This window comes from Chrysemys picta, chromosome 5, assembly GCF_011386835.1.
Source record: "Chrysemys picta bellii isolate R12L10 chromosome 5, ASM1138683v2, whole genome shotgun sequence".
In the NCBI taxonomy this organism is placed as follows: domain Eukaryota; kingdom Metazoa; phylum Chordata; order Testudines; family Emydidae; genus Chrysemys; species Chrysemys picta.
In genome coordinates, this window is record NC_088795.1 from 35998809 (window position 1) to 36014706 (window position 15898).

General features: G+C 41.0%; 1 protein-coding gene across 5 annotated transcripts in view; it reads left to right on the forward strand.

The window, feature by feature from the left end:
* Positions 1 to 15898, forward strand: part of FAM241A (family with sequence similarity 241 member A) — a 48646-nt gene that overhangs the window by 11165 nt on the left and 21583 nt on the right. Inside the window, exon 2 of one of the 5 annotated variants that reach the window (XM_065596224.1) lies at positions 2536 to 2717. The exons of the other annotated variants lie outside the window; for them this stretch is intronic. Coding sequence (XP_065452296.1) covers positions 2652 to 2717 — 66 coding nt within the window. The 5' untranslated portion in view covers positions 2536 to 2651. The remainder of the gene's footprint in view (positions 1 to 2535; positions 2718 to 15898) is intronic. 5 annotated transcript variants of the gene reach the window in all.

Genomic DNA, 15898 nt, shown 5'->3' on the forward strand with positions numbered 1-15898 from the left:
CACGTTGTTTACTGCAGTGAGATTTTTTCCCTCACAACATAGCGTGCTAAGTATTAACATGTTCTGTTCACTTTTGTAGTAAACTTCTGCAGATTATAGCTTTTTCCATATACTTAAGGAGAAGTTGTCCATTGTTCCTTTATAATTTGAATTTGAGAATAGATCAGTGCCAGGATACGTATGTGCTAAATTGTAATTCTTTCCTTTAGCTTAGAGTGCTGCTGTGTAAAGTTGACTTGATTTTTAGAAGGGGACATAGCTAATAGAAAAAGAAAATCCTGAGGTCATTAAATGCCTCAAGCATATTTGGAGATGTTTAAATACAAGAAAAGGTTTCATAAAGAAAGGACAGGCACAAAAGGGACTGAAGTCAAATATATACAAAATAATATGGATGGGATAAATTTCTAATAGCAATAGAGGCATCTTAGTATAGTTTGAAAGAGAAGGAAGATGCATCTAAAAGAGAAACATGGAGCGCAACTTCTAAAATGGTTTTCCTTCTTGCTGTCTTAAAATTTCCTGTGTTTTGTTTTTGCCTTATTTTAATGTTTTATGTGATGCAACATGATGATAAATCATAGGATAAGCTGGGTAGGTCTAGCTTTGTGTTTTCATAAAATATTATTTTGATCTAAGTTCATTATAGTATACTATTTCACAAAGATCTGGATGCGCAGGAAATAAAACTTGTGGATAGTGTTCATTTGGTTGCTGTGCTGAGATTTCAGTTGCCATAACAACTTGAGACAGTACTCTTAGATTTCTTTTTTCCTGTGGTTTGCATCATCGTATTTGAACTTTTAGTTGCCATAACAGCTGAATACAACTGTTTTTGTTGCTTTTTGTTTCATTGTTTGCTAGTTTATTCCTTATCTCTTTGGTCAGCCTTACAAGCTTATTCTTGTTTGCTCTTGTTTCTCCTTCTATAAAAACAAGTCACTTATTTCTACTCAGATTTTATTTCTGGTTGTTCAGGCCTTTGTATCTTATTTCTTTTGAATTATATGTAAATTAAAAGCCCAAATACTAAACTCCTAGTTCTTGTAACAAATTTTAAAGCAAAATCTATACAAAAATAATCAGCAAACTTTGCAGCTAATCCAGCATAGCAAAACAAGGCTAACAAAAAGGATATTTTAAAACATAAAATAGCTCACACCGAAATATTACCAGCCTAGATTCACCTCCCCTTGGCTAAAACGCAGAGGAAACTGATGAAATTTGCAGCATTCTCTAACATGAGCAAATTCTGGTTATTTCATACCAAGGGAAGTGAATTCCAAAGCTGAGAGTCAATAGAGTTAAGAGACCATGATCGCAGAGGCAAATTATTATATATTTGAGGACAAATTAGGTCTCTGTCCTGAAAGCAGATCCACACATAGAGAAGCCAAGAATTTGAATCAACATGGAAAATGAACTACATTCTTGCTCTTAAAGTGTTCTTTCCAGGTTAGGGCTGAAGCACATTTGTGGATGATGTATGGAAGGTTACACTACTCTCGTCAGGGTTGTACCTGTTATATGGATAGAGAACTTCAGTATCCAAGGCAGGAAACACATTAATACAAAATTTATTTAAAACTTCTGCTGCATTTTGAAGCTTATTGCTGCTGATGGTGATCTTGTTGGCATTTGTTATTAAATGTGGCATCAACAGGGAGGTAGTATGACTAAGATATGATGGTTTTCATAGTGAGCTCAAGTAAGTCTCTCATTTTTTTAAAAAACATATTCATTTTCAAAATATGAAAGACGTTTATATATTTTTGCTGTGATGATATCTGGGTCCAGTATTCATTCTGTGCTAATACCACATGTGCTTTGTTGAAATTCCCTGTTTAAATTTAGAAAAGAAATCTTTAATGGATACTATTTCCAGAAATACTGGTGGTCTTGGCAGTTTTCCTATACAGGAAAAAATTTTTCTCATATTTCTCATTGTTCTATCATCTGCAAGCACTGTTTAATTTCCTCATTTGCTTTCCATCTATTAGCCTTTTAATTTATATGCAGAAGAATAAACATTGTTCTAGGAAGTGAACCGGTCATTTTGCCCAAAGCAGTTTAGATGTTTACTGTTTTTCTGTCCAGTATTCTATTGTCTGAATATCAAAATCTATATTGTCACTTAGAACTGCAAGGTCAAAGGCACTAATCATCAGTTTTTGAGGCTGCGGGCTGCATTCTGCCATCAATCTGCATGTTAAATAAACTTCAGTGAAAGTCATTGGGAGTTGTGCATGTGAATTCATTATAGGGTATGTTCCTGTGGTTGGTGAACAGCAAGATTGGTTTTTAAAGTATTTTGGGTAAATATGATGCCACACTTTCATAAAACCCAACATTTGATGAAAGGTTACCACATTTCCTGTGTGATGCTCCGTTCTAACTTAATGATAGAAGAGGGAAGGAAATAAGAAAAGCAAAAATATCCTTGCTGGTTAACTCTGAGCCAAATCCTGTTGTGTTTAACCAAGTAAAATAATAATAATAAGTAATAATATTCTATTATTTTGTTATTATTCAAAGTTATGTTTGGAAACACGTTGAAATCCTGACCCTCCCCACAGCAGTGGAAAGCTTAAGAAACAGCAGAACTGCTCTGGTTTGAGAACATACAGCATTAGGAAGCAGAGTGCCCAAGCATGGCAACTTGGTATGCCGCAGAGCTCGGTGGAGGTAGTCTGCAGGAATGCAGACAGAGGCTATATGTAAGTAGCCCAAGCGATTGTCAGAGGGGTATCTGTGGCAAATGGGATCACAATCTAGCCAAACCACCATCTTGATCTATCTAGCAGATTACTCTTGAGTGCGTGGAGAGTTGAGTATTCTACTCCTCCATGTGTTGTATTAGCAGCTGTATATCCAGCAAACATCCGTTACATGTTTGTGCTCAGGATTCTGTTTCCCAGCCTTGATTGTTGTGTTACTCTGAATACGTAGCCTGGTTACATACTTCGGAGCCTTCCATGAGAGGTGAAGGTGCTCATGATTGATTCCTTCATGAATATCTCTGACATCTGCTTTCGTAATCAGTTTTTTGGTATTTTTGGTCAGATTTAGACTGAAGAACTTCATTTTACCTTATTTCTAGAGACCCTGCTTTGTCACATCTTTAGAGCTTCCTGTGTTTAATGTTGAGTATTTTTCAGCAAATAAATATAAAGCTAAAAGGTCAAGTTTCATAGGCATTTTTTGACATTTAAGTATGCGTGCCATCAGCCATACACACTGCTTCTTGATGTGAAAATAACCCTTAGTGAGATAAAATTAGTAGCTGGATTATGTGAATGCTAGAAACTGCAGGAAACAATTGTGGTCTTGCTTGGTGGTTTTCATTTTTATTTTGCCATTTAATGGTACCAACGTTTTTTTTCTTGTCTATTAGACATTTATTATTAAATATCAATTCAGATTTAAATCCAAAGCTTTCCCTCCTTCCCCCCACATTTAAGGTGAATGTGGTGATAATCTTAAGTATGCTGCTATTTCCATTTTTTCTTTCTTTTGGTAACTTTGTGCATGTGACTTGTCCTTATTTATGGCTTATGCCATGTCTTGATACTTGTATCAGTTATTCTGGAGATAGTGCTTCTTGTCTGTAACCTGGCAAGAGCTGTTGTTTCTGATGGAAATAATTTTTTCCCCATTACTCAGTGGCAGCCCCCCCCCACCCCTTCTTTTTTTAAACTCCCTCTCTCCCCTCCTCCACAACCTCTAGGTCTACGTTTTGCATTTCCTCCCTAACCTTAAAAATACAATCGTTTTAAATTGGCAAAAGTTTATGGGCATCTCACATTTTCTCACACCACTATATGTTTTTAGACATTCCTCCACTAAGGGAATTCACACTTCTACTGCTCCTTCAGACGGTGCTGATGTTGTACTAACAAGAAGAGAAGAGTCTAGTCAGTTCAACTCTTCTGCTCTTGTGGAACAATCACTCTGTGATGAGATTTTTTAAAAATAACCCATCTGTCTGAAATCTGAGCACACAAAAATGCAGTTAAAATCTCTTAAAGCATGAAAAATCTTGGGGTATTTTTGTTTTGAAATACTCTGATAACTTAAAAATGGCTGAATTGAGTTTTATTTCATAGACTTTAAGCCATAGACTTTAAGGCCATAAAGGGCTATTATTATCACCTAGTCTGACTTGCAAAACACAAGCCATTGAATTTCACCCAGTAATTCTTGCACCAAGCTCAATAACTTACCATTTTTCTACATACAAAAAGTCATTTTTAAACTAAGAACAGATGTGGTAGAGGTTGGACCAGATTGTGTTTCTTCAGAAACTTAAATGTCTGTAAACAGGGACTTATACTAAAACTGTAATACCAACCATAATCATTGCTGCAATGCTCTAATGACGTTAGTTATCTTAATTCATCTGCTTTCTCTTCTGTTCATTGTTGACGCCCTTTAGCCAACTTGTTTTGTAGATAACAGAAAGTGAAAAATGAAAGCCCCTCTATATTAACATACTCCACCCTGCAATGTGCAATAGAAAGAACTAACTTCCTGAGCTTGAAAAGTTATATATTTCCTATATGTCCAATTCTGCCATCCTTACTTATGAGTAGTGCGTTACTCTGCAAGTAGTATCACTGGAACTCCCTGTGACTTAACCTTGCACCCATAATAACTTCAGTAGGAACAGAGGTCATGCAGCACCTTACAGAATTGGGCCTTGGAAAAGAGATATTTGCAACTAACGTTGTTAGCCTTAGATTTATACAGTAATCTGTTTTAAATTATTTAGAAGTAAAAATTCAAAGCTAAGTTTCCTCGATCTTGTTTTAATGTTGCTTGAATAATACTATTTCACTGTGCGATTTTTATACATAAATTTTATTTGGGAGTTTATCATGTTTTAATGTACTATAATGGGATCTAATGTATAATATTGACTTTTTAAGTGACTAAAATGATTATCATCATTGGGTCCCTATTCAGGATGAGATGGTGGGGAGAGAGACCATTTTAGTTAGAAACAGTGTGTTGCCTACTAACTGTATGTAAACCACAACGTTGTCATGTGCTTTCTTGAAAATAGACCACAGGCAGTCTTGCAAGTCTGTGAATGGCATGTCAAACTTGCCACAAGTAAAATGTAGAGAGACTTCAAATTATATTTTGTACTGAGCAGATACAAAGATGTATGGACATTCTAGCTTGAAAAGCAAGCACATTTGTGACACCAAGGTTAAGTGTTCTGATTTAATCATTGCTTTACATAAAGACAAATACAGGTAGGTGAAGATTGTACAATTTCAGAATAGCTAATTAGATAAGGGGGAGATTTTCAAAAGTGCCATAGTGATTTAGCAGCATGCGACCTATTGTAAGTCAGTGGGATTTGTGCTAAACCCCTCCTCCTTCAAAGCAGGTTACATCAAAGCACACTAGGGAACTGTTAGTATTTGGTAGCAGGGTCTACATGGACACTTAGTGCATGGCAAGCTCATGTGGGGTAGATTTACACCTCAGCCTGCCATGAACTAATTGTTCATTTAGACAAGCCCATAGCCTCTTAAGTGCCTAAATCACTTTTGAAAGTGGGACTTAAGCTTCTAAACCATATAGGTGCTTTTGAACATTTTACACAGGCTGTTTTAATACAGTTGATCACTGCCACCAGGTTAGATTAGTAGCTGTAGAGAGCACAAAGCAAAAGGTTATACTAATTCTTCAAAAGTGTTTGACAGATCTTACCTGGATTACTGGGTGTGCCAATATAAGAAAATTTCCTAAAATATTTTAACAGCATGTTTTTATAGTGTTCTTCTGTTCCCTAGAGATAAGCAACTGCAAAAATAAATCATAGACTGAGCTGATAGTGATGTCTATGGTTAAGATCCTGTTTTAAAACTTGACACAGAAATATACAGGTTTTAGGAAAGATAGTGTTATTAGTGGTGAAAATGTAATTATGAAGCTCAGTTACTAGCAATAAACAGGTTTTTTAGGTGGTTAAATGCTGAAGCAAGATGAGATGTTGGATAACCACAGCAGCCTTTGTGAGTATATTCTACCACTGTGAATATTGTTTCTACAATAAAAGACAAAAGATGGTTCAATAAACTGCAATGTACAAATTGGTTTTTTTTAGGAGGTTTGGCCATTCTTTGTTGGTGCTTTCTCTGACTTTCCACTGACATTACTTTGGGGATTGGATTCAAGTCAGTAAAGCTCTAATCCTCAAAAGATTCACGCATATTCTTAACTTTATGTACTCTGAATAGTTCCACTGAAGTTAAGCACATGCTTAAATCTTTCAGGATTGGGGCCTATATGCTCAAAAGGATAGTGCTGTATAGTGAATAGTTATTCAGTGGAGTGGATTAATATTTAGGAATTTGGCAACAGTTCTTACATTTAAAATGGAGAATGATCGCTATAAAGTCATAAGGAAAACAGCAATGGAATTATTTGTCATGGCAGAGAATGGTGGAAGCGGTTAAAATAATAATGCCAGTTAATAGATTAATATTGCTGCCCTTTCCTATTCCTGGAAGATTTTCCTTTTTTAACGTTGAATAAAATTATTGGCATTCTTTGGGCAAATAAAAGTCTGTGTTTTAAAAATAAATAAATCCAGTGTCCTAAGGAATAAGGAAGCAAGAGTATTGAAGATCCTAGAATTTTATTTGTTTTTAAAATATCATGTCATCTCTGCACTGTGCTGAACATGGATGTATATTTACAAGTGACCTTCCTAGGTAGAAACCGAGAATTGTTTTTTGGGAAATGGTCAGTCAGATACTGGTAATTCCTTTACTTTTGCTCCATAGCCAGTAACGTTTAAATGTTTTGAGGATGAGCTCTTAAATTGCTTTAAGCTAGGTCTACACTACCCGCCTGAATCGGCGTGTAGAAATCGACCTCTCGGGGATCGATTTATCGCGTCCCGTTGGGACGCGACAATCGATCCCCGAATCGACGCTCTTACTCCACCAGCGGAGGTGGGAGTAAGCGCCGTCGACAGAAAGCCGCAGAAGTCGATTTTGCCGCCGTCCTCACAGCGGGGTAAGTCGGCTGCGATACGTCGAATTCAGCTACGCTATTCACGTAGCTGAATTTGCGTATCTTAAATCGACTCCCCCCTGTAGTGTAGATGTACCCTTAGTTTAGGATTTTGAAATATAAAATATACATACACACACACTTGCCACTGGTTAATAGAAATAACTACATTAGTTTTAATTTGTTGTTTTGGTGCAAAACTGTGTGTGTTGGCACTTGCATTTTGGAATCAAAGTGGGTTTTTTCAATTAAGCACATTTAAATAAGAGTGTCCATATACAGACTCACTTAAATGATAAAAGGTGTGAATTAAAACTGATTTAGTTATTTAGGTGCAAGTTTGTGTGTAATTCAGCCCTAAGAAACATGTAATAATAACTGGTTAAAAAAATCTGTTATTTGCATAAAGCTAATATAGTATTAGCCTGAGATTGTTATTTTGGTCACAATTTTAAAGATATTTGAACTCTTCTCAAATAACTGGCAGAATTGATCATTATATGCATTTATCCACAAGAGGCTTAATTATTGAGGAATTCCAGCTGAGAAAGGGGTAACCATGGTTAATTAATTTTTATCTGAACATCTGTCCGAAGGATTAATATTGAGGTAACGTTGGAGAGGACACTTAATATCTGAAGATGGAGGGGAGTGGAATAATTTCTTTGAAAGAATGAAATAAACAAACCTTGTAGGTCCACCCTTTAAACCTCTTATCAGTTCAGAAAAATGTATTCCTCAGTTGTGAGTGAGGCAATTGGCATGGGATTTTAGCTTATCGCTACTGAACATCATTGCCTTACTTGAGGTGGGGGAGTTTTAGCGGTGTGCAAATTTGTTTAATTCTCTCTTGTAATATTGGTAGTCGAGAGTTAAGAGTGGTGTCATTTAAAAATATGAAGGCAGAAGTGTTTCCATAGACAAAAAACTAAATAGGAACATGATGAGTATGCAAAGAGAGGTTAACAGGAGCCTCTCTGGTTGACACAATAAACATGTGAAGGCAATCTTACCTTTCAGTATATGTACACAAACCTGGCAATAAATGTTCAAATGACAGGCTAATTAGCTCATTATAAAGAATAAAAGGAAATTTGCATTGGCAAAGCCCAAGATTATTGAAGAGCTAAACAAAATTTGAAATATTAATAATTTGAGAAACAGAATGAAACTGAGTGATGAAGTTATCAACTGGTAGGTATTAAGGAACACAGGGCAAGGAGGCACAGAGGAAAATAAGGCAACAGATTGCTATAATAGACATGATACAATATTAACATGATAGACATGATAGAATATTTTGTTCCTTAGAGAGGAAATCCTGTACACCAAGGAATATGCCTGTGTAATATACAGTAAAATAAATGTTAATTATTACATTTAGTTATGTAGATTTACTACAAATCATTTTAAAAGGTTATTTGTAAATACAGTAAAGAGTATCATCAATCCATGTTGACAATTCGATGAAGAATACTACAGAAGCCAGCTTTCCCATTGGAAAATATGGGTGACCAAAAATCTAAGCTGTTGTATGTTTAGAAAAAATAGGAGGGTCCCATTCTCCCTTATGCAGGAACAGCACTGTATGTGCGTAAACTTGGCAAGTTTCAACTCACGAAGTTTCATTTTCATTTTTCTGTCAGTGAAAGGGGAGGAGAAGAAAGGGTTCCATCTCTCTCCCCACTTACCTGATTTTCCTAAGATCTACAGAAGGCACAGACTCCTTGTATTTGCATACTGCCCAGCCCTCTCAGTTTACTTGTAGCCTCTGAACTGCATGACTCCTGCAGAAACCATGCTGTTAGGAGCTCACCCAACTGTATTTGCCCCATGCTGTTCTTCAGTCCTCACAGGGTTGCATTTTAAACAGTTGGGGTAGCTGGAACAAGTTACTGCAACTTGTGCAGCTTTCCTTGTGGATTTTGACAAGTAACAATTAGCAATGCTCACTGGGGCATTCATGAGTTCAGGGGATGAGGAAAGCATGCCATGGAGACAGTAAGGCGTGAACACAGGCTCTGTCTTTAGATGCGCCAAATGGGGGCCAAATTTTTTTTACAGATATTATTGGTTGAGTTGTGTAACAACTGAACAGCTTGTTTAATTTCTTATTTAAAGAAAAGTTAATTTATCTAGCAGCGATTTTGAAACTATAATTTCCAATGTTTTCAAATGGGAAAGTTGATCCTTGCAGTCATAGTGGACATGATCCAATATTCTTCTTCGAGAGCTTGTTCATGTCAATTCCAATCAGGTGCGTGCGTGTGCACGGCAGCCGGAAGATTTTCCCCTAACAGTATCTATCAGGTTGGCCTGGGCGCCCCCTCGAGTGGCGCTATCATGGCACTCAATATAAGGCCCTATCGACCTGCCACCCCCTCAGTTCCTTCTTACCGCCAGTGAGGGTTAGCTGGAACTTCCCCTTGCTCTTGTCTTGCATTTGGCAGTCTGTATATAATTCTCATTAGTTCTGTAGCTAGTGTTAAGTAGTTAGTAGGTACTTTACTTAGTTCTTAAGTTTCCTTTGGGGGGGTTTCCCCTCCAGCGCTATCCCGGGGCTTCAAAGCCTGTGAGGTCTGCGGCAATTGTATGCCCAGAAGTGATCCTCACACTTCGCGTTTGAAGTGTTTAGGGGAGAGCCATCAAAAGGATTGCTGTAGATTTCGTCCCGGGACACCGAAAGATAGCAACTCCTGAACCTCCTACTAATGGAAGCGGCACTCCGGCCCCAGTCGACCCCGGGTCAGCAGACCCAGCGTCCAGTACCTCCTCCTCGGTATGCAGTACCCCAGCACCGTCGGCACGGGGATTGGTGCCGAGTAAAGACAAGGACTCTCGGCACCATCATGGCTCCACTTGAGGCACACATGCTGCAGGTAGACACCAGTCTCAATCACCGGTGCTGCAGAAGAGGAGGAGGCCAGAGAGGGGTCATTTCCCCCCGGCTAGACCCAGCGAGCTGGCCATTGTGAGACCCGAGCCAGGCCACACTACTTCAGCCTCACTGCCAGAGACAGTTGCATTGACTCCTGCCCCCATGGTCGAGTCCGGACCCTTCTCACTCTCCGAGGTGACAACTACACCTTCCGTTAACCCCGGAGGGGTTTGACACAGCAGGGACCTGCCCCAGCTCATGGCACCTTTCTCCCCGCCTAGATGGGAGAGGTCGCTGGCACTGGTTGCTTCCCTGGCACCGTCAAGGGGAAAGCCCACAATGATGGCCCGTCAGTCTCCATACCTGGTGCACCACTCCCTGGAGCCAGAACAGGGCCAGCAGCCTCGTCGGTCCCTGAGCCGTCAGCGCAGACCCTCAGCACCTCGCAGTACCGCTCCTCCGTGGTCCTCCTTTTCTGAGACCTTAGAGTTGGACTCCTATTGATCTCGTAGGACCAGAAATCATCATGAGACCAGAACCCTAACCCAGCACCAGGGCCCATGCAGTGGCAGCCCCTGGCACAGTGGCCCTTTTGGACTCCTCGGGCCTTTCACCAAGGCCAAGGGTGGAGACAAGGGTCGCATTCCAGGGTGGCAGCAGTGGCCTCAGCCACTATCATACCACCTCTGGCACTGTCGGCATCAGCAGGATCGGGGGATCCACATCAATTTCAGAGAGCTGAGAGTGGTGCGCCTAGTATGCCAGACTTTGCAAGCCCACTTGACAAGGAGATGTCAAGCATTACCAGCAGATCGAGGGAAGTGATTATTCCCCTCTATTCGGCACTGGTGAGGCCACACCTGGAGTATTGTATCTAGTTTTGGTCCCTCCACTACAGAAGGAATGTGGACAAATTGGAGAGAGTCCAGCGGAGGGCAATGAAAACAGTTAGGGAGCTGAGGCACATGACTTACGAGGAGAGGTTGAGGGAACTTGGGTTATGTAGTCTGCAGAAGAGAAGAGTGAGAGGGGATTTGATAGCAGCTTCAATTACCTGAAGGGGGGTTCCAAAGAGGATGGAGCCTAGGCTTTTCTCAGTGGTGGCAGATGACAGAACAAGAAGCAATGGTCTCAAGTTGCAGTGGGGGAGGTCTAGGTTGGATATTAGGAAACACTGTTTCACTAGGAGAGTGGTGAAGCACTGGAATGGCTTACCTAGGGAGGTAATGGAATCTCCATCCTTAGAGGTTTTTAAGGCCCATCTTGACAAAGCCCTGGCTGGGATGATTTAGTTGCTGGTTTGAGCAGGGGATTGGACTAGAAGACCTCCTGAGGTCTCTTCCAACCTTAACATTCTATGACTCTGTGTATCAGTCATGATAGACAACACCACGGTGATGTTCTATATCAACAAACGGGTGCACACTCCCCTCGCCTGTGCCGGGAAGCCCTCATGCTGTGGGACCTTTGTAGCTCATTCAATACTCCTGCAAGTGTCGTACCTCCCAGGAGTATAGAATGAGTTGGCAGACTGTCTCAGCAGGTCTTTTCACGGCCACGAGTGGTCCCTACGCCCAGACATCGCGAACTCCATCTTCCAACGGTGGGGCTTTCCCCAGATGGGCCTGTTCGCCCCATGACACAACAGGAAGTGCCAACAGTTTTGCTCCTTCCTGAATCACAGCCCGGGCTCTATCGCGGACACTTTCCTCCTTCCATAGGGAGGCCGTCTCCTATACGAATTCCCGCCCATACCTCTCATTCACAAGGTGCTCCTCAAGATACGGAGGGAAGAGGCTTCAATTATATTGATAGCTCCAGCCTGGCCCCGCCAACACTAGTACACATCTCTCCTGGAAATGTCCATGGAAGCCCCAGTTACCTTGCCGCTCCTCCTGGACTTAATAACTCAGGATCACAGCCGTCTCCAGCACCTGAACCTCGAGTTGTTGCTCCTCCCAGCGTGGAAACTCCATGGCTGAACCCCACCCAGCTCTCCTGCTCGGTCCCAGTTAGACAAGTCCTCCTTGACAATAGGAAACCTTCCACCAGGGCTACCTACCTTGCCAAATGGAAGAGATTCTCAGTCTGGTCGGCGCAGCATCACTCGTCCCCGATGCTCACCTCTACACCACTCTTGTACCTATGTGGTGCAATACGCCAGGCTCAGACGATGGACTACTTTCTCCATCTCAAACACATCTTTGTCCATATCATCAATAAGGGTTCACTTGGCCGCCATCTCTGCCTTCCATCCAGATTCAGAGGGCCGGTCGGTGTTTGCCAACTCCTATGGTCAGCCGTTTCCTGAAAGGTCTTGGCAGGCTATATCTGCACGTCTGGCAACCGACCCCAACCTGGGACCTCAGTCTGGTCCTTTCCAAATTGATGGGTCTGCCCTTTGAACCGCTGGCGACGTGTTCCCTGCTCTACCCGTCATACAAGGTGACATTTCTGGTAGCGATAACCTCAGCCAGGAGGGTATATGAGCTTACGGCCCTAACATCAGAGCCCCCTTACACCGTGTTCTATAAGGACAAGGTTCAACGCAAGCCACATCCAGCTTTTCTCCTGAAGGTTGTCTCCCAGTTTCACATCAACCAGGACATTTTCCTCCCTGTGTTCTATCCTAAGCCGCACTCGAGCGGCAGAGAGCAGAGGCTTCACTCATTGGATGTCCGCAGAGTGCTAACCTTTTATATTTAAAGAACTAAACTGTTTAGGAAGTCCATTCAACTGTTTGTGGCCAGGGCAGACAGGATGAAGGGTCTTCCAGTCTCCTCCCAACAAATTTCCTCGTTGATCACGTCCTGCATCTGTGAATGCTATAAACTGGCAGAGGTGCCTGCCCCTCCGCTCACAGTGCACTCCACTAGGGTGCAAGCTTCTTTAGCCGCATTTCTGGCGTAAGTCCCAACCCAGGAAATATGCGGAGCAGCGACATGTTCCTCCATACATACTTTCACCGTGCATTATGTGATTACCCAGCAGGCCAGAGACGATGTGGCCTTCGGTAGAGCAGTGCTCCAGTTAGTGGACAGCTCTGACTTTCTCGTAACTGTTGTTCTTCCAGATGTGGTGTTCATGTCATTCCAATACCCATCCACCTAGCCCTCTGTCGGAGTAGCCCGCAAGAAGGAACTGAGGGAGTGGGGGGTTGGTAGGGCCCAGACCGATCTGATAGGATACTGCTAGGGGGAAAATCTTCCGGCTGCCACTCATGCACACCTGATTGGAATGGACATGAACAGCACCTCTCGAAGAATGACAGTTACGAGAAGATGAGTAACTGTTTTTTTCTATTTAGAAAACATTGTTATAGTATGGCAGCACTCACAAAGGCCTGGCCTGATTCAGCAAGATACTTAGACACGCCTAACTTTAGCTGTGTGAATAGTCTCATGGAAATCAATCGTGAATAAGGATCTAAAACAGTGACAGATAATGCTAAGTGTTTGAAAGTCCATTTTTGAACAAAGATAATATACACTCAACTCTGCAGTCCTACAGACACTGACCATTTACGTAACTTTATGCTGCTTAGTATTCTAGTTAAATTCAATGGGACTACTTGTGAATAAATTTAAGCTTTATTTAGTCATGTTTCTTTAGCAGTCTGAAGTATCGTAACCAATTGTTGGAGATTTATATTAACAGTAGTCCAACTGTAGCTCCACTGGTAAAGAAAGTATTTGGCAAGAACATGGAATGATTATGCAGCATTAGTGAAGAAAAATGTGCCATCTATATTTTATGGCTGATAATCTGTTTTCAGTTTTACTTGTTTTTTAATACCCTGCTGAAGCAAAATTGCTCATCTCAGAAGTCTTTGAAGCACATTTTCAAATTTTAATTTTAACTCAGATCAGTAGAGAGACTAGTTTAGAAATATGTTGAATTATTGAGGAGAGCCCTACATTATTTCTCTTTATTAGATTTTTTTTTCAGTCCAACGAAAAGATTACTAACATACTAACTGCTTTAGCAGCTTTCCTCTAGATTAAGAATCTCATTTTGAAAGTTGCTGTAATATCTGTGGCAGATTATAAAGTATCAGAAAACTGGGTGAAATTTATTCTGCCATATTAAACATACCATACAATGAAGACTTTTGTTCTAGTTTTAATGTGCTTCAATATCTATTTTACGTTAGAGATTCAGGAATACAAAATTGTTTGTATCAGTTCTTAAGAAGTGGGGAATGAAGTAAATGCCTTTCATTTTTAAAAATTTTCTAGAAGACTTCTTAAATTTTGTAATATAGGCTATTACAGAATAATAGACTATTACATTTTATTACATCAGAACAATGAATAAATACATGTGCTTTTGCTGCTTTCAACTTTTCAGAGTAAAATAATGAGAAGGGCAAGGACTCCAGGCTTTCCCAGCAATGGCCTGGGACTAATTCATGTGATGATAAAAATGTACAAGACATGTAAGACAAAGGTTAAACTCCAGGCAGTCCTGAACTAAGTTTGATATGTGCCTCTCCACCAAAAATCTTACAGTACTCTATAGTGTTAATCTATGTTATGGGGAAGAATTCAAGTCAGTAAATTCAGGGGTGAACTATTTAGTGTTTTCAGTTGTTTCCTCTGGGCTATCGAAATTTGTTCTGTCCTCCTCATGGTGACTGAAGATAGTTCAGAACTGTTGGCCTGATCAGGTGATGACTCACTTAAGGATCTTGCTAAAGATTTTTGCCTTTGTCCAAGAGGCCAACTGAGCGTGGTGTAGCCTGGATCTTGGCTGCTACCCTCCCGTATCAGAGAGTGCAAGTATCAGGGAAGTCATTGCATTGCTTGTGGTATTGGACAAACCCCATGGGATGTGGCCCTACCCCATTCTGCGCTGGCCAGCTGTCCAAGACCAGTGTTGGGATAGAAGATGCTGTTTCTCCAGGAAGGTGTAGGAGTTGCTCGTACAGGCACTCCCAGAAGTATTCTGTCTGCATCAGCATTGCACATGGAAAGTATCTCCAGCCACGTATGTGGTGTCATTCCATTCATGCTAACTGTGGTCCCTGGAGCTGCAGTATAGACCTTAAGTGCAAGCCTCTGAGTGTGAATGACAGAGCGAGATCAGTTTTTTGCACTTTTCCCCCCTACGTATCCTTCCCTCAATAAATACACTAGCTGGCACATTAGTGTGACATCTGTCTTTTAGGCAACTCCCTCTGTTCCTCAAGAGGACAGAAGGGGACAAGAACAGACTCTCAAAGTGGCAAGCATCCTTCCTATGGAATCTTAAGGGTTGTACACAAAAGAGATTCAGGCTTAAACATTCCACAATCTGATCCTGCACTCCTGAAGTTACTGGGAGATTTAATACTGATTTCATTGGGAGCAGGATTGGACCCAAAGTGCCAACAGGTGTGGTTTTTGTGCCCCTTGAAAATCATGTATGAGAAATTTGGCGAGGAGAAAAAAGGAGGGTGGTGTGACGGGTTAGATCACAGAACTCCCCTGGGAGCTGCCACCTGATGTACCAAGACTACTTCTACCCCTGCCTTCCCTGCCAGCTCGGGGCCCCAGCACCCTGTCTTGCTGAGCCATACACTCCCGTCTGCTCCAACAAAGACCCAGAGTCTGAATTACTTGCCCCAAAGCTGCAGGTTTACCTGAAAGCAGCTAACAGAAGTGTTCCTGTCTTCAACACTCAGATGCCCAACTCCCAATGGGGTCTAAACCCAAATAAATCCATTTTACCCTGTATAAAGCTTATACAGGGTAAACTCATAAATTGTTCGCCCTCTATAACACTGATAGAGAGAGATGCACAGTTGTTTGCTCCCCCAGGTATTAATACATACTCTGAGTTAATTAATAAGTAAAAAGTGATTTTTATTAAATATAGAAAGTAGGATTTAAGTTGTTCCAAGTAGTAAACAGACAGAATGAAGTAAGGTACCAAGCAAAATAAAATAAAACGTGCAAATCTATGTCTAATCAAACTGAATACAGATAATTTCATCCTCAGAGA